At 36.8% G+C, this 27057-nt stretch overlaps 2 protein-coding genes across 3 annotated transcripts in view; one reads left to right on the top strand and one right to left on the bottom strand.

The window, feature by feature from the left end:
• Positions 1-26450, bottom strand: part of TRMT11 (tRNA methyltransferase 11 homolog) — a 587167-nt gene extending 560717 nt beyond the window's left edge. The window contains exon 1 of the mRNA XM_044063974.1: positions 26265-26450. Coding sequence (XP_043919909.1) covers positions 26265-26369 — 105 coding nt within the window. The 5' untranslated portion in view covers positions 26370-26450. The remainder of the gene's footprint in view (positions 1-26264) is intronic.
• Positions 26451-26460: 10 nt separating this feature from the next.
• LOC122795694 (actin-binding Rho-activating protein-like) overlaps positions 26461-27057 on the top strand; it is a 119379-nt gene continuing 118782 nt past the window's right edge. The window contains exon 1 of one of the 2 annotated variants that reach the window (XM_044064002.1): positions 26461-26663. The gene's annotated coding sequence lies outside the window, so the exon portion shown is untranslated. Of the gene's footprint in view, positions 26664-26916 lie in introns of those variants that run through there. The other variant, XM_044063994.1, reaches the window with a different exon arrangement.

Here is a 27057-nt window from a genome sequence, read left to right as displayed (position 1 = left end):
GTACGTTGTCTTGCCTTAGGGGCTGTTGTTGGGTGGCACACTGGTGTTGTGAGCTATGTGTTACTCTGGTTGTGACTGGTGTTTGTTTGCGTTTCAGCTTTGGGGGTTCTTGTTACTTGGGCAGGTTAATGTTAAGGGCCTCCGCATATGTGGGTTTAGTGTTGCTATGTGTGAGTGCTGGTGTGGGTTTTGAAGGGCTATGTGTTGCTTGAGGTGTAGTGCAGGTGTTAACCTTCTCCTCTTGACTGTCTAGCACAATCTTGGCTGGAGAGAGCTTTGCTTCCAGTTCGGCTATGTAAGTGCATCTCTTGCAGGTTGTAGTTATGGGTGGTAGGTGTACATGAGGCAGTTGCTGCACTGCCCCACCATGCCCAGATTCACCAGGTGGACAGGAGAAATCAACAGAAGCTGACCCTTGGACATGCTTGTTTAGGTGTTTTTTTGTAAAGTGCAAGAGCTGTTTTCCCTTACCTTTGCAAGGTACTTTGTAATTACAGACTGTTTAGTGCCCACTTTCTCCTTATTAAGGAGGAGAGTTGAGTGCTTGTATCAGTTTAAGGCTTCCTAGTGCTTTCCAGCAGGTTCTAGAGCAAGTGCTAGTCACAGGGGTTCAGATTTTAGTGCTACTACTGAGAAACCAGCTAGCTCTAAGGGAAAATTTGAACAGCAGACTTTCTGGCACGTGGAATAGTTTAACCGTAGCCACTCGGTGCTGCACGATGCGAAAAATGTGCAAACACACGTGTTTTTAAGCCAAAAAGTTGAAAGGGATAGAAATCAGCCCAACATGCCTAAAATTACAATTTCCGAGCTGGATACCACTCCTCTAGTGTTAGGCCGGCAGTACAATGTTCACCATTGCTACTGGTAAGCAGTAGGACTTCCCTCTACCACAGCAACGTCTGGATAGCTCTGAACACAAATCCTGAAACCAGCAAAGCCTGGGATCTGGACTATACTAGCTAGGAAAGGTGGGAAACGAGCAAACAAGATAGTATTTTTTTTTTTTTTTTGTTAAAACAGGCTAAACAATGCAATAATACACAAAGTAAACACAGAAAAGGCCAACACACTTGAATGTGTAGCCTTAAACAGTAAATACAATTAAAACTCTACAAAATTAACAATTTAAAACTTTTTAAATGAAGCAAGGCAAGTGCACAACTGAAAAATGATTTAAGAAGCAGTAATACAGTAGAATACGTAGCTAGTCTACATATACAGAAAAGTCTATACATACAGAAAAGCAGCTAAAACACACTAAAGCAATTCAGATGCAGTGCAACCTAGAGCACTTGAGTTGTAGCAATATTAAGGCAAATACAGTTTTAATAAATGCACTAAAATATACTCTATATTTCCAAAATGTTTGAAAAGCACAGTCAGAACACAAGGATATTCAGTCAATTTTTTTTTAAGAAAGGGAGAAAGGAGGAACAGAAGGAAAGAAACTAAGTGGGTTGGCCTTCTCAGATGTTCTCTCTGTATTAGGTAGAATGAGCTAATGACACTAGACTGGGAGGAGTGTCCAAGAGCAAATTTAGAGTAGGGGCGGTCAACTGCAAGGCCAGCAGGTATAAAGACAAGATGCCAATAGGGTGGGAGAAAACACTACAGAAATGTTTATCACAAGTGAGCCAGTAGGTATGAAATACAGTACAAGTATGTAGTATACAATAAAATTGCTATAAATATCTAGAATAAGCAATAACTACTACAAATAAGCAAAAAAAAGGCTACTTATTGCTATATATCTCAGATCAGCTGCTCCTCCACAGATAGCTCTGTCTGTAATGGCTGAAACACTCAAGTTCTCAACAGAAAGATGAAACCTGAAACAACTTTAAAAAAAGCTCAAAAGAACCAGTGAGGTGCTTTCTCCAAGCCATAGCCCTGGGAACCAAACCACCAAAATTCACATCTTCCACACAAAATATATTCTCAAATATCTTTTCAGGAATCTACCCTCTTTTGTTATATTTTCCCTTTTACATCCCCGATATATCTTCACTACTGCTAATAAGGTTTCAGTCCCCACCCATAAATAATATTCCCTGGTAAAATCTTACCATTTCTCCCAAAAATATCTTAAGCTCCATAATATAATTTTTAGTTGGAATACAAAAAATGCCAATGTAATCCTCTTATCCTGCAATAACTCCTTAATATCATGGATCTACCATTGCTGCCTTTTTTCGTTTTGTATCTCTATTATAGTCTCTCTTTCAATCAGTATTACTCTCCTTTTCTTTGTCCCTAATACTCTGCTGAATGCCCACCCAGAATTCCTTTCAATGTCAAACTCCTATGCTCATTTGCGGCATTGTTATTGCATTTTCCACTTCTAAATTCAATACTCTCTGCTTTTTGATAATACCCGTAAGCCCATTTTAGACTCCAGAGCAGCCATTATTACAGAAAAATATTATTCCCGTCTATGTCACGTTTTTAAAAGAAAACACTCAACATGGATTTTCAGAATTCTCCCATCTCTTTTTAAGTAACAAAGACAAAAAAAAAAAAAACTGTAGGTTTTCAAAAAATAAAATTTGCACCTCCAGATAGGAGCAGCTACCCCAAACTGATGACTGTACCCACAGACACCACCTATTCTAATATTCACGTTACCCAAGCTGAAGTACATGCTAGAGCTTGTGCTTCCACTTATACTAAATAGTATCTGTTTTCTTATCTCTGTCTCTTCCCAGATGTGAAAATCAACATGCATATTCAGAAAACACTAACTTTTAGTCCTAAGAAAAATGCAATGTCTACTTTTAAATACACAAATAAACTAAATTGCACTGTAAAACTAAATGCAATTAAAGCACTAAAGCTCCTGGTGGGAAACCACTTATATAACTTATTAATAGGCTGCTGGGGGGGAAACCCACTTATATAACTTATAGATATTTCAGAGTTTCAGTCCTCATTTATTTTTCACTGTACTGTTTGCCAATGCACCTTTACATGTTAATTGCACTATACTTTGTACATTTCACTCAGCAAAGAATGTTCAGATCTCTCATGATTAACTGCATGCACTTACAAATATTTGGTGTCCGAGTAAAAGCAATTAGTATAAAATAAACAACTAGTAACTTTGCACATGCATGAAATAGCCTTTTTAATTCTCACTGAGAACACTGTTCAGACCTCTCACGATTGACTGTTGCATCTGTAGACCTTGAGCTACATTCCAGTAAAGTTGATCTCAGTATAAGTCTGCCCTGATTCTGAAAGATCTGCTCTCCATAAGTGACTTAAATTACTGTAAGGTCTATTTGTAAAAGGCTTACACTAGGGGCCAGATTCCAGAAGACCTGTTCTCTGTCTGTTATCAGTGTGAGAGCAAGCCTTTTGGAATCTGGCCCCTTGTTTGTTACAAAAGGCCTTTGTTACTGGAATAAGTAAACAGTGACTTATAAATTCAAGAAATAATTACCATAGGTTTATACTAGGCTATCTGTCCTAGGGCATTTATAAGCCTAGCCAGAGTGTGTTTGGCTTTCGCCACCCATTTTAAATTAATTTAGCTATGCCCTTTTTCGAGGTTAGTATACTGTGCCTCTGTCTAACAGTGACACAGAAGTGATACCCGGGGTAAACCTACTATCTCCCATCCACTCATCAAGATTCCTCTTGAAGAGAGTCAATGAGGGACTCTGCCTAAGCTGGACTGGGATTTTATTCCAGAGTGAAGGGAGCCTCTGGGTTATGAATCTGTCCCTCCAGCATGTCCTATTTATTTCAGTGCTGAGGTTCAAGTCTCTCGAGCACGTAGCTTGATGGGATTTGGATTTTCTGAGGTGCAGCATGTCCATTAATTCCGGGTTGGACATGGCTTTATACGTCAGGCACAGATCGCCTCTGAGCAGGCGGTATGCCACTGGGTAGAGTTGGAGATTCTTTAACCGGGCAGCATATGGCATCTGTTTGAGCCCTTTGATCCTCTTGGTGAGGTACGTTTGGGGTCTTTCCAGTTGCTGCAGGTGTCTGGTAAGGTACATCCCAAAAGGGGCATTGTACTCAATTATGAGCCTGATGAGAGATGAGTAAAGAGGGACGATGACCTCCCCTGATCTAGATGTGAATCCCTCCATGATTAGGTGGGCTATATAAAATGTTTTTCTAAACACTTTGGCCAAGTGGTTGTCGAATGAGAGATTGCTATCAACATGGGTCCCCAGGTCCCTAATTACTTCTTCCGTACTTAATGGATTACCACCTATGTGGTAATTTGTGGGCACTTTGTTTTTGCCAAAGGGGATGACTATACACTTTTTGGCGTTTAGCCTGAGGCCATGGCTCTGGCACCAGTTGTCTGTTTATATGAGGCCCTTTTGGAGGATGCTTGTGTTGGCTGGAGAGTCGATTATGGCACCCAGTTTGCAGTCATCTGCGAACTTGATCAGCCACAGTCCTTCCGTGTTGGCCTGTACCTCCGAGAAATATATACCGAACAACAGAGGTCCCAGGACTGAGCCTTGTGGGATGCCACTTGTAACTGGTTTGGAGTCTGACATGGCTCCAGCAATTCTAACCATGTGGGTTCTGTCCTTGAGCCAGTTTGCAACCCATCTAGTGACATAGGGGTTTATATTTAAGCTGGTGAGCTTATCTATAATGCCCAAGTGGGGTATTATATTGAAGGCTTTTGCAAGGTCCAGGTAGGCTGTGTGGACCACCTTCCCCTTGTCAATGGCCTTGGTGACTGTTTCGAAGAAATCAACCAGGTTTAAGAGGCAGGATATGCCCTTAACAAAGCCAAACTGGGTAGGATCCAGTGTCTGTAGGTCCCCAATATCTTTATTTATGAGGTCCATGATGATCCTTTCCATAGCTTTGCAGACCAAGCTAGTCAGGCTTATGGGGCGATAGTTTCCAGGATCCGTTGAGGCACCACCTTTGTGGAGAGGGACCACTGTTGCTGTACACCACTCTTTGGGTACATATCCTGTAGTAAGGCTGAGATTGAACAGTAGTTTTATGTTTGGGTTTAGCTCTTCTTGGAGTTCATGTAGGACGCAGACCGGGACACCGTCTGGTCCCATTGATGCTGTGTTTTTTGCTTTGGAGAGGGCAGCTCTTACCTGAGCATCTGAGATGTCAGGGGGGCAGCACTCTGCTGGGATAGATATTTGCCCTTTTGGTGGGGAGGGGGGGAGTTTGCGCTGAACCTGTCAGCTAGGATGTTGGCAATGTCTGTGGGTTCGGTGTATTTTTTGTCATTTTGGACTAATTCTGAGCATATCTGGGAATCCCACCCAGGTTCCTCACATAACTAAAGAAAGCCTTGTGATTATCCTTAGTGTCCTGTGCAATTTTTCTCTTAAAGATGGCCTTTGACGATTTTATGAGTGCCCGTAGTTTTTTGCTAATACTGATCAGAGATGCCTTCCCTTTTTGTGATTTTGCTCCATCATGTAGTAGCTTCCTCCTTCTATTGTATAGTTTTCTTATGGCTGGGGTCCACCAGACAGGACGCCTAACTTTGGAGGATTGGGTCTTGGTTTTATTTGGGATTGCATAATCCATGCATTCCTGAAGGTGTTCATAGAATGCGTTTATAAAGGATTCTGCGGTCTGGGCCGTATTTTCCACAGGCTCGGGGGCTTTGAAGGATTCCTCCTCGGTTTTGAGGAGTGTGAAATTTGCTTTAGAGAAGTTTTTCACTGTGGTTTTCTGGGCAGGGGCTGGGGTCGGGATGTGAATATCTAGTGATATTAGTTTATGGTCTGATCTTACCAGTGAGGGATACATTTCTGGTCTGGAGCATAGAGTCTCCATGTTGGTGATGATCAGGTCCAGTATGTTTTCTCCTCTTGTGGGAGTGGCAACAAGTTGTTCCATAGCATTTGAGTTTATAAATTATAAGAACCTTCGGGCTAGGGTGTTGGAGCTAGAGTAATGCTCCCAGTCTATGTTAGGGTAGTTGAAGTCGCCCAATATAATGGTGTTTGGAGAGACCTTCATATTTTCCAGTGTTCTCAGGAAGGCCGAGTGGGGTTCCTGGGTTTGGGAGGGTGGTCTGTAGCAGGCTATAAACTGGAAGGCAGTTTTACCCACTGTTAGTTGCCCATGGATAGTCTCTGATGCTTCGTGCTGTGCCACCAACCTGGAGGTGTGGGTATCTTTGACGAATATTGATACTCCCCCTCCTTTTGTGGTTCGGTCCAAGTTTTGGGGCCGAAAAACATGGTATGAGGTATAACGTGGTAGTGCTGGGGTGCTCTCGGGAGTCTTGAATCAGGTTTCTGTTACTGCACAGATATCGATGTTCTCCATGCTAAGGAGAGTTTTGAGTGCATGCATCTTGAGGTTTAGACTTCTGGCGTTGAGTAGCATTACTCTTAGTTTCTTATCCCTTGTGATACCTATGGAGGTGGGTTTGTCTTTTGAGCCTTGCCTAAAAAAGGCACTATGGGGATGGCAAGAGCTTTTGCCAATATCCGAAAGCCCAGGGGTGACAGGTGCAAGCCGTCCCTAGCGAAGCATCATGGCTTGTCGAGCATGTCATCACAGGCAGACAGGCATTGGATCCCCTTTGAATGACACCAATACTTAAGCCAGTTGTTGAAATTAATCATCTTGTCTTCATATTGTGGCATCATTCTTGGTGAGGGTAAGATGCTACTCAAAGTCAGGGTCATACCGGCCTGGGCTACATGCTCAGAGAGCTCCTCTATGTCTCTTTTCATGTAGTCCAGGGAGGTACGTCTCAGGTCATTCACACCAGCACGGACAATGACTGAGTCATATTTGTACTTGCCTTGGAGTGACCTGAGTGCTTGTGTTATGTTGCGGATCCTAGCGCCCGACAGGCAGCTCACCGTGACCTTCTCCTTGTTCAGCTTGGTGAGCGGGACGTCAGTGTGCCTGATGATAGAGTCACCTATTACAAGTGTATCAGGTGTGTTATTTAGCCTTAAGGGCTGTGACTGTTCGGCACACTGGCTTTGTGAGCTATGTATTGCACGTGTTTTGTTTTGGGGTAGCGGTTGCTTGGGTGTCTGCTTTGGAGGTCTCTGCTGCTTAGGCAGATTTTTATTTAGAGCCTCTGAGTATGTTTTTGTGTGTTTATGTGTTTGGTTTGCTGTCGTGGTAAGTCTATGTGAGACTGGAATTGTAGTGAGTGTGGTTTCCTTCTCCTCCTGATTGGTTATGCCAGTACTGAGTTGAGAGAGCTTAGCCTCCAGTTTGGCTATATGGTTGCATCTCTCACATGTGTTGGAATTTGTTGGGAGGAGGAGAGGGTTGTCTGTGTACATGAGGCAGTTGTAACATTGCCTCAAGATTCCCAGATTCACCAGCTGGACCGGAGAGGAGATTGATAACTGACCTTTGGACATGCTAGAATAGTATTGGGAATTCCTTTATAATTGAAAAAAAGGGCCAATGGGGAACAAAGTACTCAAGGGGAGTTAGTGAGGGTGTAGTGCTTTTAATTTTTAGTGCTGACTTATATAATTGCTTTAGTGAGCAAGTGCCAGGCTTTAGAGTGGGAATAGGGTGTTTATTATGAGAACTAGATCAGTTCTAAGGGAAAAAGTGAAGAGCAGACTTTGTGGAGCCGAGAATGGTTTAAACCCAATTAAGCGGCGCTGCCCGATGCTGCGCTATGCACAAAATCGCGCAAAGCCGGTCTAAAGCGGGTTTTATACAGGGGGACTTGAAAGAGCTAGAAATTGGCCCAAAATGGCCAACAGACTACCAGATTCTTGTGCTGGGAATACTCCTCCAGGGATAGATAAGCTGCTCTAAGCTCCCCACTGCCACTGTTGAACAAAGAAGCCTCCCTTTATCCAAGAAAGGAAATGGGCAACACAGGAACTTTCCAAAAGTCCAGAATACAGCAAAGCCTGTATTTGGACTACTCTAGGTCAGGAAAGATGGGAAACAAGGATAATTTTTTTTTTTTTGCAACAAACAGCAGAAAAATGCAATAAATATGTAACACAGGCTAGCGCACTTGAGTGTGTAGCCTCAACAGGTAAATGCAAAAAACAGGACAAACTTTAAATTACAAGCGCAAAAGCACGCTAAAGCTGGCTTTAAAGCAGGGGGTTAGAAAGAGATAGGAAATGGCCCAAAACGGCCAATAAGCTACAGGTCACTGGGCTGGAACCACTCCTCAAGGGACAGATAGGCTGCTCAGAGCTCCCCACTCTCACTGGTGAACAAAGAAGCTTCCTCCTATCCAAATAAGGATATGGGCAACACAGGAACTATGACACAGCCCAGAGATCAGCAATACCTGAAGACTGGACTATTCTAGTTCAGTAAAGGCAGGAAACAAGGATTTTTTTTTTTTTTACAAAGTAGCAGAAATTAGGTACAGAAACACAGTAAATGCTTTAATTCGGCTAGCACACTTGAGTGTGTAGCCTACCAGTTAAACTAAGCAAAAATAAACTTTAAAAGTTCAAAAAAACTCAGAAATACAGGCAGGGATGCAATAAAACAACTTTGCAGAGCTTATTTAGTTAAAGAAACAGAGAAGTATATATATACAGAAAAGCAGCTAAAACATACAAACACTTCAGATGCAGTGCAACCTAGAGCACTTCAGTTGTAGCAATATTAAGGCAATTACAGTGTGTGTCTTTCATCATTTTATCATATATTTCATGCCTATTTGCTTAACAAAACAAATTAGCTATAGCTTAAACCAAGTACATAAATTGAATTTCCAATGTTTTTATAGAGTTGGTTATCTTGATTCTACTTAAAACGTAATCAAAACAGTTCTATATCCCCCAACAGCCAACGAGCACAACATTATATTAACTTTAATTTGATTCTGTCTGGCCTTTCTTCCCCTTACTACAATGTAAAGCCTGAATATCTTATAACCAAGAAAAAGTACTTCCTTGCATTATTCTTTTATCAGTGACTATTGCATATGTCAAATATTCCCCTGTCCTTACATTTTAAATACCTCTGGAGATATAATATCAAGCAGTTTTGTAAAGTGTAGCATACAATATACACCTATTTGTATAAAAAATCATTAAGAACAAAACTGCATTCAGTACCCTTCTAAACATAATACTGTGGGGTATATGTTTCACAATCTACCCATCAATGTAACAGTCAATTACATTCCAGTCTTTGTTCATCTTGTAAAGGCACATTTTTCTTGTCTATTCCTATCGCCAGTTAGACTGATGCACTACATTATCCCATTTATTTACTAATTTCAAAATGTTGCTGGTCTTATTAATCATCTCCATCTCACAGCACCAGTCTGTGGTTCAAATCTAAGGTACGCTTGGTTCTTTTAGTCAGCTCATACTTTTTTTTCTGTTTTTCAAGCATTCTCCTTTGGACCAATGAAAAAAGCTTCACTAGCAAAATCTCTCTCTGTGGGTGGTTGTTATCAGAAGACTGAGAAGTCATGTCCCCTTATGCTTATTCTCTCACTTTTTGTTGGATAAACTTTATTTCCCTATTAGCCTGATCTGCATCAAAACATGTCTTTGATCATCCAGTAAAAAAATATTCTGAAAACAGCTGGATACAGCAGCTTGAATCTCATACCTGCCTCTCAACATTCAATGACTGCTGGGGTAAATGTGGTTCTCTTCTGCCTGGTGTACACTGGATAATCAAAAACAAACGCTCTGTTTTCCTCAGTTTTTAAAATGTTTCCCTTCTGTCACAATGCTTTCAGGAGTGTCTGCTTTCTTATAGTCAAATTTGGAGAATTCTAAGGATGAGCCGCCTCAATCCATAAATCCTACTATGGAACACTACTCCAGTTTTTTATCTATACTTCCATAAAATGAATTCAATCTGTTCCTTCCAGTTTCTCTGGTAGAAAATCTCAGGTTTTATGTAAGCCATGTTTTCTGACTACTATTTTATCAAAAAACTCTTTCTGAGAAGCTTCATTCTCAGCCGGCCTTTTCTTCATTTCAGCTTCTGATTTTTGTAGTTATTAGTTCCTCTGAATAGCTAGTTAAAGGTTCTTTCTATTTATCCAGTTTTTGTTATGTGGCTTTATACATTCTTTTATGGTTTCACTTATTTTAAACATCTATGATTAAATTTGGCTTGTTTTTTGAGTATATCCCTATAGAATACTTGAAACTATATCTTGTTCAAAAGCTGAAAGTTGAACTGCTTTTTCCTGAGCAGCTGCAAGATTCTTCCCAGTCAGAGTTTTCTTTACCTTTTCTGGTTGATTTTCTCCTTTCTTTTTTTTTCAAATTTCTTCTTTGCTGACGTCCAGGCATTGCAATGGAAAGTGTTTAGAGGCTTTGTTTCACAGTTTCTGTTTTAACATTGGGAGACCTCTAATCAAGCGTATGATCATTGTGCAGTTATCTTAGAAGTACTCAAAGACTACAATTTCAAGCATTTTTGAAGCTATAATTACAAATATGACACGTGTGATAAACCTAGCATGTAACCAAGCTTAAGTCTGGAGAAAAGCCTATTGTCTTCTATGAGGATGGATGAGGAGGACTTTCCTACTTGGAGTTATAACTTCTATGTGTGAGGAAGTTTTTGAACCAAGGGAGGAAGTCAGTACTTATTGCGACTCTTAGAAGGGTACTGAGTAGAGCTACAGGATCAACAATGTTGAAGGCTTTGCTGAGGTCTAAAAGATGGCACCTATAAGGTGGCCCTTGTCCATATTGTGCAGTATGTCATCTGTCAGCATGTGGAGAAGGATATGACCAGACCAAGGCCAGACGAAAATCTATGCTTGTGAGTAAAAATAATGTTCTGTTATTAATGCAGTCATTTGGCTGTGAGAAGTTTTTTTTCCCTAGTATTTTCTGCACTGTAAAAAGTACTGCATTTTTATTAAAGGCCTTGATATCCTTAGGATTTGCAGTTCTGGGTAAAGCTTTAGACAGGGTGTCTTTCTATTCATTAGTAAACATATTTTTGGAAAGGCATAGGCTGTAAAGGTGTAGGAGTCTAGGCATGATATGTTATAGGACTGAGGGAATACAAATGTTTCTTATATCGGCTCAAATACCAAGGCAATAGTCATCTACCACGTAGGGCATCACTCTTACAAATAAAAAAATAGAGAGCAAAGGATCAAGATATCCCAACTAATAGAACAACAGTAAGAGAAGTGGATGTATATTGTTCACTAATAAAATAAAGTCTAGGTACACATCAGCTAATAATGTTTGTCAAATGCTGTGCTTAAATATTTATTTTCTATTTGTTTATCAAGTGGGTGGGCTGGTCTGTTAACCATAGTCTGTTGCAACCCAAGCTCAGTCAGCAGGCATAGACAGTCAAAAGCAAAAAGCAAAAACACTCAGGGATTAGACACATCACACCTAAAAGCGTAATCTTGGGATTTGTAGTGGACTTGGAAGATCTGCCTGATAAGCAGTTTTTGAACCACAATTACTGATCCTCCATTAGCCCTGCAAAGAGCAGCAAAGCAATATGATTACATGGGCTTATGAAATTCAAAACCCCTTGGCAGAAGAAATAACTTTACAGATAAAATATTGGAGTATATGTAGGGTGGGAATGTACTAATTATTTTTTTTTTTTTTTTTTCATTGCTTTCAAAAGAATTTTTATTATGTTTCATAACAATATAAGTTGTTTACATATATTCAAAGAAGAAATTGATTATTAGTTAAAAGAAGAAAACATAATAGTAAAAGGAAACAAAGTATATACATAGTGTCTAAATAACACAGTATTACAATATATCAAAAAAGAAAAGAAAAACATAATGTTACATTAAACAAAATACAGATCTTTGTTTAGAATATTCTCTAGATTGGACCAGACCACATAGTATATGAATAGGATGTTCTAGTAGTTCTTGACTTAATAGTCAACATTTCTAAACAGACTTCAGAAAGAATATTTTTGAATTCTGCAAACGAAGGTGTGTGTTCAGATTTCAAATTTTTAGTTATTGTTTTCCTAGCTGTTGTTAACACAGACCATAAAAGAGGATATTTGATTTTTCTAATACAAGAAGGGATTGGAGTATTGAATAAAACCAAAGATTTGGTCAAGACGAATCTATCTGTAAAAAAGAGCTTGAAGAAGATTGTTGATTTTTTCCCAAAATTTCTTTAAGACTACACAATCATAGAATATGTGTGACCAGCCAGGTTTAGAATCTGATTTACATCTCCAGCACAATACCGTATCTTTGGTAATCAATTCTAATTTATGTGGTGTGAAGAAAGCTCTATTCATAAATTTCCAAGCATATATTCTCCATCTTAATGATGAGGTAGTTAGTTTGGATGATTCCAAAATTATTATTTTGTATCTAATTCTGTAGGAATCATATTACTGGTTGTGATTAAGTAAGTCCAGTAACTATCAGGAATATTTTTTTGTTTCTATATTAATTATTTTATATATTATTGATAGTTTACATTTAATAGTTGTGTTTTGTTGAATAAAAGAGGTGAACATTTTTATTAATTTAGGAATTGGAGAGCTTGAATTTTGTGGAACTGAATTCATTTTGTTAAACAAAAACGTTCTAAGAGATTGAAGTTGTAACCAATCAAAACTGTTTAATTCAAAATGTATAATTAGATGTTCTAGTGTTATTAAATTATCATCTTGCAAAAATTGGAACCAACAATTTAGTTTTTTTCCTTTAATGGGAGAATATTAGTCAAATTGGAAGTGACAACAACATCTTTTTGAATGCAATAGGGAATAAAATGAATGTCTAATATTTGTACATCATGTTTTTGTATATATAATTTCGAAAATCTTTTAAGAAGAGCTTCATATAATGAGATGTATTACTGGGAAGTGTATTTAGAGAAAAATAATTTTCAATATCCATATAAATGGGTTATTTATAATTAAGAGTTTACTAGTATTGGTTCACTCAGTGTCAAAACAAAGGACTTCTTGAAATTTCTTCCATTTCGCTAAATAGCTCTCATTTAACAACAGTAGGAAAGTCTTAATTACTGATAGATTATAATTCTAAGTCTGGAAGGCTTATACCTACTAAAGACCAATCCCTCATATAATTTGCGATGGATATTCTAGGTGAATTTGGTTGCAATAAAAATTTCAAAATCACTGTGATGAATTATTTAATTTTTTGGGGGAAGTTAATGAAGTAGGTTGAATTATGTAAAGAATTTTAGGTAGAATGATCATTTTGATAATTGAAAGTTTTTCTTCCATTGTGAAAAAAAGATGTTTCCATTTATTAAAACCTGTTTGATCTTTGTTAATTAATCCAGGGAGGAATTTCTTAAGTCTATCAGTATAAATGGACAAAAATATTTTATAATCAATATTTAACAGAGCTATTGGTCTATATGAATAGCATTTACAGGGGTCATTATCCATTTTCAACATAGGAGAGATGAGTGTATATTTCCAAGAGGGAAGGATTGTAAACAGCTCTTGACATTGGGAAAAAAACTTGATGTAATAAGAGAAGTGACTCTTTAGGAAGTAATTGATATATCTCTAGGATGATTCCGTCATTACCAGGAGCCTTATTTTGTTTTAAAATATTAATTCAATTTTTGATATCAGATAACAAGATGGGTTTATCTAATGTGTTAACTTGCTGTTCCAATAATTTATTTTTAGTACATCTTTTAATAAAAGAATTTACCTTTATTTTAGAGTCTAATACATTTGAATTTTAATTAATCTTGGTAAAATTATTTCTAAATTCCATTAATATATCCCCCAGATCTGTTACCAACCTCTTTTTTTCAGAAAATATCTCTTTAATATGATGCATCTTATTTAACCTCTTAGTTTTGGTGGCTAATCTCTTTAATGATTTAGGATTAGTAGAAAATGTTATAAATTTAAATCTCTCTAAACTAATCTTGGTCTTATGATTGAGGATTTCTAAATATTTATTATTTATGGTATTAATTTATTTAGTTCTACTGGATTTAGTTATCTGTTTTTGTAATTTAAGAGTCAATTTTTTCTTGTAGAACTTTTATTTTTTTTCCCCAAAGTTGCTTTTGTTATTGTACCAATTAATTATTCTCCCCTATAAATATGCTTTAAGAGCATCCCAGATATATATAAACAGATGTACATTCGTTTGTATTAATATTAATAAAATTCTTAGTTTCAGAAACAATAAAATCTTTAAAATCAATTAAAGTAGTCAAATATGCTGGTATTCTTCTAATTTGAGGGATATAATCTGAGTGCTGGGACAGTTCAAATACTATTGCATTATGGTTGGACAATGGGCAAGAATGAACTTTGACTTTTTGTATATTATTAATTAGATGATTTGAGATATAGATTCTATCAATTCTAGAGTATGTGCCATGTCTTGGGGAGAAGTGTGTATAAAAAAGTGATTTTGAGTCAGCGAAATCATTAATGTCTCTAAAATGAAATGATTCAGTAAATCCAATCAAATTTTTCACAGGTGAAGTTATCAACCTCTTTCTAAAAGCAGTAGAATATTTTTAATTTATTATACAGTTAATGTCTCCAGCGAATATGATGTTTCCTTTTGAGAGGTGTACTATTTGATCTAGTTGTTGTTTGACAGTATGAGAACCAATCCCAGGAATCCAATATATATTAATGAATGTGTATTTTTTATTCAATTCTAAAGTGCTGGCACATAGCATACCTTTATCATCACTGTATGTATTTATTATTCTAGTAAAAGGGATGTAATTGTTCCCTAAAATAACATCTCTTTTTTTGTTGATGATGTGAACTAGATAATACAGAATATTTCCTATTATTGAGTCTGTGTATGTCTTTCCTTTAGTAAATGTGTTTCTTGTAGAAAAACATTAGAATTGAAAAGATTAAATATATAAATTCCCCCTTTTACAGTCATTATTTAATCCGCATAACTTTATCATCACTGTATGTATTTATCATTCTAGTAAAAGGGAGAGAATTGTTCCCTAAAATAACTACATCTCTTTTTTTTTGTTGATAATGTGAACTAGATAATACAGAATATTTCCTATTATTGAGTCTGTGTATGTCTTTCCTTTAGTAAATGTGTTTCTTGTAGAAAAACATTAGAATTGAAGATTAAAATATTTATATAAATTCCCCCTTTTGCAGCCAATTATTTAATCCATTAATATTTATAGAAATACATTTTAATGAAGACATTTTAAAGGATAAGTATGTATACTAGGGTATGATCTTTTAGATGGTTATATGTGTTCGTATATGTGTATATTCTTACTGTAATTAAGTAGGAATTAACAGATTTGTGATCCAAATTATACAAGATTAATGTATTAGTTAAACATCTTGAAATATTAGACACCAAAAAATAACATATATTAACTATATACACATAAATTACAACTATATTCACCATTACCCCCTTCATGGAGTTCAAAAGACTCCTAACTCAAACATGGTACTGTTTGAGTCAACCACCCTCTTACCAACAACAGTAAATTCCTCCCCACCATGATAAATTATACATATTTTTATTTTGTGACAAAATGCAAGAAATATTAAAATGTTATGTGTAACTCATAAATCAATATATTAAGGAATCAAAGTTTGAAAATAACACTTATCATGGAAAGCATTAAAAGAAAGAATCAAGTGTTAATGATTATTTGAGTATATTGTGGATGGAACAAAATTGTTAATGAGTATAGTGGATGTATAGCAAGATAAAAGACTATATTAATCAAAACAAGACATGTTGTCTAAAATGTAGATATAATCTTAATTATTTTTATATATAAAAAAATATACATAAACCAAAATTTAAAGCTGTTAACTTTCAATCAGAAAATAATATAAATGTAATGTATAATGTGAAGATATATAAAATATAGTAAATGTAAGTTAGCCAATCACATTCCAACCTTTTAATGATTGAATATAATCTATACAACCTTGGAACAAAAGCATGTATTTAAATGGTTCAAAACCAGCTAAAAACAGAATAAATGTAGAGGAAGATAAATAAATTCCTAATGATATTTTTTTCATCACTTATTCTCTTGTTTAGCTATATATTTTCCAAACAGAATGAAATTAAGTATATAGGTCAAAATCTGATTAGCAAAACTGTTACACTCACTATTCTTCCTTTTTTTATATTAAAAGATGTTTTGGGACAATGTAACATACTCAATTAGTCTCTTACTAGATAAGATGAACTAGCAAGTAAATAGGAATTAAATTAAAACAATTTCTACTAGGTCATCCCTTCCTTTCTTACAAGACAATAAAAGATCAGTACATTATAATATAAATATGAATTTCATATCAGATCCAATAAAACTGCAATAAAACATTAATAGTTGTAGTATTCTGTCTAATAATATCATTTTTTTTCCCTTCCCCTTTCTTTTTTTTTAAACAGTAGTAAAACATGTTATATTCGTGTTGCAGGACAGTCACACTTGGTTTTAGCAAACTGTAGAATAGAAAATGAATTTGCTTTCTTACAAATACTCCTACAACAGTTGTACATCTATAACCTGTTTTTACAACAGAGAAGGGTACCAAGCAGGGCTGCTGTACAGTTTAGAATTAAAAATATGAATGCATACAGCTAAGACATATTTTTTTTCCAAATGCTCCATCAACAGTTGTATATCTATAACTGGCTTACCCAACATAAAAGGATACCAAACAAGGCAGTTGTATAGTTTAGAGTTATAGTTTAGAGTTAAAAATATGAATGAATACATCTAAGACATATTTCTTCTTTCATACTTTACATCTGCAGTATTACTATATGTTCGCATGTTTACTCATCAATTTACTTTCCATGCTAAAAGCAAGTCCTGTTAAATTCCTGTCTCGCCAATTTTTTAAAAGTGATACATTTCAATAAAACATATTACATTATATCATTCCCTGTAATGTGTGGTGATGGTCTCTGACTGCCTTACATGCTTATAGATGTTCTGACTGAACTGAAAGGACCACACACCTTGGAAATGAAGCACAGAAAAAGATGCACTACATTGTTTTACTCTAATGCATTAACATACAGATCAGTAAACATATATAGTACTGTACTTTAAAAGAGATGCTATGCACGTGAATAAATAAAGCAATGATGACATTACTTTTGCTGCTGCTTACTAACAGACAAAAAGAGAGTATTAAATGGATGAGCAAACATGCTGGTAAAGAAGCAACATCATTTAACTAACATGCATAAAAAGGTTAGTTCCCCACTATTGAGCGTATTCTAATATTGTATGCACTCTTTATAACTGCTGCCCCAACAACAAAGAGCACCACTTCTATGTTTTCTTTTGCCTACATGCTTCTTCAAAGCTTATATTACTGTGAAGATCACTATGAAGAGTATCACAAGTAACGTTTGAAGGTTCCATTCAGTTCCTGCCTCCAGGGGACAAAGTTTGCATTACTGAGATGTATTTGCGGCTTTGCGAGCAGAAACCAGTTTTCTTTTGAAAATAGAAGTTCTAATGCTCGAGACATCATTCCAGTACCAATTAAAGCTTACTTTTGTTGCTTTTAGTGGGAACCTCTCAATATACACAAAAAAAAAAAAAAAACAATGGAATTGAGCTTGTATAGTGCTTGCGAACCTCGGAACACTGACCAAACAGTCAACACAAGCCATCGCTCAAACATTTATCACATCAAAAGCATTATTAAAAGAAAAAAAAAAAAAACAATGCTTGAACCCAAGCGAAGACAGCAAATGAAATACAATGTATAAAAGCAAACAGACATCAGCTGCGGCACTCAGTTCTAACAACTGCACAACATAGAAACTAACTGCTCATATTACATTAATATTAGCACATTCAAAACGAACGCATTGAACCTCTTAATCTCCCCTCCCAAAAGCACAATTATCTAATTATTTTAAACTACCCAACAAGCATTCACAGTTTATTTGAACTGAAATACTGTTCTGGGACTTACCTTATTTATCTTATTAATCAATCTATAATTCACAGATATAATAGTAAAATGAGTTTTTGAGAAGGATAAAACTGTGAAACATATTGGTGAAAATCTAAAAGGGCTTAAAGAAAAAAAATAGTAAAATGAAACGGTTATTTGTCCTTGAGTTTCTTTTTTTCTGAGGATTTCCAGGAGTTATTCTCTGCAATTCTCTTTAATGAAGAGCTGTTCCATTCCATGTCTTCAAGTTTGTCAATTAATTTGTGTGTTTTAATGTATGATACAGCAGGGTCAATACCATCAAAGATTTTAATTCTCTCTGTGAGAAATAGTTTTAGTCTGGCTGGGAACAGAAGGTGTACCTTTATTTGGTTCTTTTTTAGTTCCTTAATTAAAAGGTAAAAAGAGCTTTATTTTAACCATAACTGCAGAAGAATAATCATTGTCAAAATGTATAGTACTGTCATTTATTCTTAAAGGGGACTTAGACCATGTAGTTTTACTAGTTCTTTATCTTGTGAAGACATGAATTTCACGATAACAGATCTAGGAGTGATTTTATTAGAAGGTGTAGCAATAGATCTGTGTCCCCTTTCTATCCCAAATGAAAGGGCTTCAGGAAGATTTAAGACAGTTGGTAAACATGTAGTTAAAAAACTTGCCATGTTACTTCCTTCTATGTTGCTTGGCAAATCAAAAATCCGTAGGTTGTTCCTGCGAGACCTGTTTTCTAATTCATCAATTTTATTTTGAAGAGATGTGTTTTGTTTCAGAAGGAACTCTATGTTATTTTCTCCTTCTTGAAGCCTTCCATCCACATCTGTGAGAGATTGTTCTATGTCAGATATCGGAGTCTTTTGAAGTTGTAATTCCTTATGAATTAAATTCATCTGCTTTGAGCATTTCTTTTGTGTCCATTTTGTCAAGTTTCAATGACATCTCTTATAGAGTTGTTAAAGATAAAAGTTATTTCTTAATAGAAGAATCTGAAGAATTATTCTTGGTATAACTCATCTTTCAGGCAGAGATGTTGTAATGTGATATTTGAAGATTTTGACAGGAAAATTTCATGTAAAGTAAATATTTTTTTAAAACAATCCACAAGTAAGTTGATAGAAGTCAGGAAATGCCATAAAAAGTCCAAATGGATTATTTTTGAAGTTTAAATCCTGTCAGAAATAAGAAGAATTGGCAGAGCTGGAAGAAGCTGCTGCTAGTCAGTGAACATCTTGGCCACCAGAATATACTAATTCAATCAACCTGGCTTCCTGATGATATGGCAGTACTATTCGATGTGCTTTGCCTGATGCAAACAAATAAGTAATGACAGGGCATCTCAAAGGTAACCTTGGAAAATGGCAAAAAGACATTCAAGGAAGGATGCCTCTGCCACTGTGGTGTACCTTACAGAATTCTGTTGTAATACTATGCTTTCTAAAGCTATCTTGTCAGACAGCAAGGTTATAACGTAGTCGTCCCCAGACTAAACTTAATCTCTGGATTGAGCTTTTATTCAGTGCTGGCAGTCCAAAAAATGGTACTGGGTAACTGAGCCTAACAGACAAATCAAAATAACTAATCAAAGAACATATGTTAATCTTAGCAAGTTGATGGGGGAAGCCAAATTCTGTATACTGGGAAGCCATTCACTGTAAACTTGTGGAAAATCAACCAACATTAAGTACAACAGAAAGCAGAGTTTATGGGTAATGGGAGGGAGTATCTGGAGTAAATTTAAAGAATTGTATCAGTAAGAAACAGACATTCTTTTGGAGCAAACATATCCTTTCATAAAGACAGACAACAGAGACTGTTACAGGACGAAATGGACCGTGTGACAGGGGTAATCAAATTAATGGTCAAGAAAGAATCTCTATTCTTTTTTGAAGAACATTGAAAAATTATTTTGCACTTCCAACAAGCATTATGTGTAAGCAAAAGAAATGCTACCATCCAACAGTCATAAAAGTAAAAACATGAACCTGGAATGACATTTGATAAGGTAGGGAGAGTTGACAGCTTGCCCTGTTGACAGAAGATACTGTTGTCATTCCAAGTTAAAACTGCTGGATACACTGAAGACTAACCCTTAAACGTAGTACTGGATACCAAGGAAAAGATGATAAAAGCATGATGAAAAGGTACATGCATGAGGCCAATGGCAGAATGGCCCTCAGTAAGTTTTAATATGATAATGCAAGTTTCAAATCTGATCAGTTCTTAGTTCAGTTTGATCTGACTGGCAGTCACACTAAATGCACAGCTGTAGCCATTTTCCTTGTAATAATGTTAAGTCTTTTCTGAAGGAAACAAACTTATACTAGAACTAATGTGCAACAGTGAGCAAGTAAGCATCATTAAAGCAACTCAACAACAATGCATTGACATTTACTTCCCCTGCTCTAAGGTACATATATCTTGAAGTTTGGTATATGTAAATATGAGGAAGGAAAGGAACAGTTCTCTGCAAAAACAACTTAACAGCATTAAAACTACTAGAAGGAAAACAGATTCTAATATGTGCACTTATAATGTGCAATGCTGTTATTTACTTAAAGCAGTTACTTAGCATTGTCAATTTACTTACGTTTTTTAAATCATTGTCAATGTAATTGTGTATTAATAAATATCCCAGGACGATGCTACACACTGCCCTAATTAGAGTTACCGTATGTATGCACCAGCAGAAGTACCAATTTCTAGTGAGTGCATGTCTTTCTTTTTTCCCATTCATAATATATAACATTGTAAAAAACTTTGCTCATTAGACCAGCAACAAATAGCTTTATTTGTATATTTCCATTTGCTAACAAAGAACGTCCAATACAGAAATGCAATTTTATCTGCTATGCACACAAAAAATTTAAAAAGTTGCAGACGGCCAATAAGGGTTTATTCAAATCAATAAACATTTTCTGGAATGTATCATAAGCAATAACAAAGAGCTTAAGACCTGTATATCTGCCTTCACTAGTACCGGCAAAATTAATGTATATAGACAATTAGCCTAGCCACAGTCTTACCCCTCAACCAGTCCACAATGCTCCTATTTTGGGACCGATTTACCTCTACACATGCAGTATTAATTTTTGGAGTTATGTCCCTATTTTCAGGTTTTATTTACCTCTTTACACAATTTTCTGACCCCGCCCCCTCTTGATTTTTGAAGCTTTCTAGTACACAGAAAACCATACTGCATGACAATCATACTAGTGGCAACAATAGTTTAATTAAAGAGGACACACTTCTTATATCTTTCTTTTTCAGAAGCAAAAATAAATAACATTGTTTCACTGAATTTTGCAAGGCTTTGTATTAGAATACTACCCCAATGGCATTTCTGCGATTGCACAGAAATGGGTGTGGCGAAAGTGACTGACATTGTAAGGGTGTGTGAGGTGGCATGGTAATCATGGATGACATGCAGATTTGCAACTGTTATCATGAATATTCATTGTGTGGTCGTACTGTGCCGTTCAAGAAATGTTCTTGCTGGGGGAGTTCTTCTTTCCTTTTTTCTTTTTTTTAACATGTAAGGACAGTCCATAATTCATAGCCAGGCACAAACTCAGCATTATACACAGTAATACTCAATATACACAAGTTGATGTTTTTCTGCAGGCACAATTATGGTAGCGGCTTAATGCACAGTGTACTTTAACCAAAATCAGTTTTGTAGTGTAGTTTTGTACAGTAATCGCTTTTGCAGGGGGGCAAGCACCCCTGCTACTTAAATATACCAACTCCAAGTTAGCACTGCTTTGTGGAAATTGAGTACTTGTGGACTCAGTGGCTACAGACCAGTAAATAATGGAATTCACTCATACACTAATTCCTTTTCATCAGAATGCATTTTACTGAAATTGTTCATTTCTTGACAAATGTTTTATTTGTCATAACTATCCAAAACAGGCATACTTTGGTACTTGATTGTCACGTTGTATACTACGATTAAATTAGTGCTTTCTACCAAGTATGTATTTACAAACTGAGATATGCAGGGCATCAGTTTTGATGTCAAGTACTATGCGAGCCACGTTACAGAAGTAGCCTAAAAACTGCTGTTTTCTACCAATAACTACAGTTGCGTATCAGTGCTTACAGTTGCATAATATCTGTAAGCAACATTTAGCTTCCGCACAGCTATGGTCTGAGAAATATAGAGGAATAAATGTTAATCTTTACAATTTTGAATGAATGGCATTCACTTTATTAATTTTTATTTACTTAACACTGACAGCTGTTCTACTGGCTTGTTTCTCTGTATCTTCAGAAAATGACATACACCCACTAAAGATGCCCTTGTGGGGCTGACGACAGACATTCTGTATGTGTGTGTGTGTGTGTGTATATATATATATATATATATATATATATATATATATATATATATATGTATTTGCATTCAGGTCAGTTACTGCACAGTTACAGCAACGTGCACATTCAACTATTTTGAATGAAGTACAATTGAATGTTCTGAATATTCATATTGCTGACGAAGGTCTTCTTATGTTTATTCAGACTTACACAAACAATAGTCATGTGTAGGGTGTTGGATGGTGTTTGGGTGGTCCTTGCTACTGCGCATCTGGTGGGGTAGTGTTCTAATACAAAGCCCATTTTGCCAATCACTATTTTTAGACATCTGTTGCTAAGTAATAACCCACATTACTACTGGAACAGTTATGAGCTATTTGGTATTCAAATTCTATGCTAATCAGATGCCAGGATTTGTGGCCAAATGTTTGTTGCATTTCCGTAAAAAGGGCAATAGTTGAAAAAATGCAAAAATATACTTCAAGGCTGGTTAAACAGGACAATGCACTTGAACTGCTCCATGTTCAAATCACCATAGGTAAAATCCAATACCACTTCCTTCCAAGCTATAGGTCCCCCTCTATGACCCAGGAGACACATACCATGTATTTAAACTTATTAAAACACTAACCATCCAACCCAATACCATATTCATGGGTGACTTTAATTACCCCACTATTAAATGGGAATCCTATATGACATCAAACGTACATGCATAGAGATTCCTGGATTTTGTAAACACAAACTCCCTGGACTAGACAGTCAATACACCAACCAGGGGGTGCAACAATACTGGATCTGGTCCTCACTAATATGGGAGAGTGCAGCACACTCCCTAGGGTAATGCCTTCGCAGACCACAAAATAGTCTCCTTTGAAGTAAAAATAAAACCTGGACCCCCCCACCTAAACTAGGAATATTCAGGAACTATTCTAAGGCTAACCTCCTGCTATTAAGTGAGAACCTGGCAAAATGTCAAGCCCCTATAAACCCTGAGAACACTTCTGCCTATGCAGAACTGTTAACTGAAACCCTGGGCAAGCATGTTAATAGCTGTATAGAGGCAGCCGTATCCTCCAGGAAAAACTACAGAACTAACTGAAAAAAACAAGCCACCCTGGTGGAATCACAAAATCAATCGGATGTATAACAGGAGGAAGAAAATCATGGCAAAAATTAGGAGGTGCAGCACCCAGCAGGATAAAAGCACTCTCATTAAACTAAACAAACAACTCAGAGAATAAATAAAGTCTAGCAAAGCTAAATTTGAGGTAAGATTGGCCTCCCAGGCCAAGGACAACCACAAAACATTCTTTAGCTTTGTCCGCAACCTCAAAGGCAATACACAATTGTGTGCAGAGCTCATTGTAAATGGTGCCACCTTTACTGAGACAGACGATATAGCAAACCTCCTGGCTGATAAATTCAGCTCCAACTTTACTCCTCTCCCCCTCAACTTTTCCTCAGGAAATATCATCAAATATAACTCCCCCTACTATCACTAGGGAACAGGTCCTTAACGCTCTCTCTAAGACCAAGAACACTGCATCAATGGGCCCAGACAATATCCCAGGATGCCGTCTAAACAGCATGAAACATTACCTATCAGGGCCTCTGGAATTACTATTTAACTGTAGCCTCTGCACAAAGGTGGGCCATCTACAGACGCTGGAAACTACAGACCCATAATTCCCACTAGTCTTATATGTAAAGCCGTGGAAAGAATTATCATGGAGATAATCAACAGAGATAGAGTAAACGTCCAGATGCTGGACCCAACCCAGTTTGGTTTCGTAAAGTGCAGATCATGCCTACTCAATCTGGTGGACTTGTTTGAGAATGTCATCAAAGCAAAGGATGACACAAAATCGTTCACACTGCCTACCTTGTCCTGGCCAAGGCATTTGGCACAATGCCCTACTCGGGCATTGTTGACAAACTCATGAGGTTAGGTACAAACCCGTATGTCACCTGGTGGATAGCCAACTGGCTCTCAGACAGGACCCATGAAGTTAGAACTGGGGAGTCCACCTCTACAAAGAGGAAAGTCACAAGTGGAGTCCCACAGGGATCTGTCCTTGGACCGCTCCTCTTTGGCATTTACTTCTCAGAAGTCAAGGTCAATGTCAGTGGTCGCTGGATGACTAAATTTGCAGAGGATTGCAAATTAGGAGCTGTCATTAAATCTCACACTGACAAAAATGTTCTCCAGGAGGGGCTGACACAGACAAACAACTGGTGTCAGAGTCATGGACTAAAACTAAATGCCAGAAAATGCATAATAGTATCCTTTGGGAAGTCATCCATCCCTGGTAACTATCATATTGGCAACACACTCCTTAGACTTAACCCAGTAGTCAGGGACATAGGGACACACATAGATAGTAATTTAGCCTTTGATCATAACGTGTCTACAGTGATGAGAAAATCAATCTATGTTGCACAACTTATACACAAAGGTATGGCATCTAAGTCCAAGGAAGTCATTGTTCCACTGTATTCCACATTCATCAGACATATCATTGAGTACAATGCCCCTTTTGGTATGTACCCAACCAGACATATCCAACAACAGGAATGTCCACAGAGGTTTCTCACTAAAAGAATACAGAGCATAAGTAATATGTCCTATACAGACCACCTCAATGCCCTATCCCTGTATTCTGTTTACCACAAGCTTTTGAGGGGAGAGCTATGCCTGGCATACAGAGCACTGTCAGACCCCACTCTGATGGAACTCTTGCATTTCCACAAAACAAACAGTACCATTATTACCCATTCTAAAGAGTTAAACCTTACCACTGATATAAATAGGACCTGCTGGAGAGATAAGTATGTATCCGAGAGACTACCCTGTCTATGGAACAGGCTCCCCATCCATGTGAAGCAGAGTTTCTACCTAATCCAATTCAAGTGCAACTTGGACAATTGGATGGGAAAATGGAAATTCATCCCTGGTTTGGCAACTATGTCTCTGATGCAATCAGGTAACCTGTAAATGGTTCATCTCCCAGGCTCATGCTTACACTTATCAAAGGTATCAGAACTCGTCAGGAATTTGGAATGTTTGGCTAGGCTTAAAAAGACCCCTGTGTCTGTTAGCTTAGTAAACACCTAAGAACCTATGCAGCACCTAGGGGCAAACTTTATAAAGATGCTTATATTTTTGAATGTGAGGTGGGACTGCATTGGGAAATTGATTCGAATATGGAATATTAGCTTCAGAATGAGTGACAAAAGGTATGTCAGTCCAAGGAACAGTGCACTCTAATACCTCTCAAATGCACCTCTTTACAAGGAATGTTCCTCATTTGGGGTCTTAAAATATTCATGTTCCTCGAAGTTCCATATTGAAAGGGTCTGTCACCCATTTAGCATTAGCAAGTTTTTAATTTGATATCCATGGTAAATATAACTGACTCATACTGAATCATTAAAAGCATTATTATATAATATCACATCTTAACTATCCTATGAGCTTCACAGATGAATTTGGGGTGAATGTTCCACCTTTTGCCCATTTGTTCCACATTATGAAAGGTGGTGTTCCTCATTTTGGAGATGGAAGGTTGAGAGCTATGCACTCTAATACACTGGATGGACTAGTACACTGGATGGACTAGTTTAACTCAAAGCTCTCAAAAGTATCAGGGTCAAATCAGGAGCACTTTTAAAACACTAGTACTATTAACTTGACACATTGACAGAATAAAAGAATGTGAATTAATACACATTTTATGAAGCAAACTAAGCCCACAATTTTTTATTGTCATTATTTATTAAGTGTAGCAGCTCACCACCATTTCCCCAAAAGGCACCAGTTTTAGGAAGGAGGACAAAGCTAAACTTTAATTGAAACTCGTGGACAGTTGAAATGTATGCTTTAACTGCAATCCGAAAATTACCTTTACACATATATATATCAGTTTAATTTTTTTCAGCATTTGGTAATGTGTAAATTAATTTATGTATGATTATTTAAAAAACAAAGGACATGGTTTTTCAAACATACATTCTTAATTAAAAAATCAAGACACTGCAACTAAACGAAAACAGTAAACAGCGAGATGTAAAAGATCACTCACCGGTAACCTAAATTCTACATTATCTTGGGCTAATAACAACAAATACCTCCTGCACGAATTAGCCCTGGACAGCGCCATCTTGATGGTTCTACACATAATTAGCATCGGCTTGAAATCGCTAACTGTAAAAAATAGAGTTCCGCAATTTCCTTTCTACATCCGCCCTGCCTGTCTCTCGTGTCCCTTCTTATCCCTTATAAAACTGGCGATTTAATGAGCTAGTGGATGACCCTTAATGTGTAATGACAGTCATTACAGACTTGTTTTACTTCATCAATTTATGTTAATTCACATTTCTTATCCAGCCTTTTCCTGTACGATTTGGGGCATTTGTGAGAGGTGAAGAGCTCTACTGGTGTTTCAGACACGATAAGAATGTCCTTAAATACTCTAACATGGGTATTGTTTTACTGTTATTCGTTTATAAAATTGTCTTTCTTTAAAGTTCCGGAAGATCAGTGTGTTCATTTTCATTTATATTTGCTCGCAATGCCACTTATTGAATGCACGGGTATGAGCTAATATGCTCGAGTAACGTCTTGCTGTCAACATTAGCAGGTTGTGTAAACCCGTTTTATGTTGAGAGTTGTTGTGGTCATTAGCTGTATATCGGTGCGCTGATTCTTAGCAATTTCTCGTATTCCAACAACCGTTGACTTAGTAAACGGATTCAGTGATTTCGAAGAGGTCAAAGTCATTTGATCAGTGCATCACTGCAGTGAAAGCACCGAGCCTTTGATGTGGGAGCACTGCTTGAGCTGTCAGTTGCCAGACTTTTCTGTGAACTTTACTT

Source organism: Protopterus annectens, chromosome 1.part0, assembly GCF_019279795.1.
Source record: "Protopterus annectens isolate FY-2018-M chromosome 1.part0, PAN1.0, whole genome shotgun sequence".
Classification (NCBI taxonomy): domain Eukaryota; kingdom Metazoa; phylum Chordata; order Ceratodontiformes; family Protopteridae; genus Protopterus; species Protopterus annectens.
The sequence above is the reverse complement of the archived record's forward strand: the minus strand, read 5'-3'. Positions and strand labels throughout refer to the sequence as shown.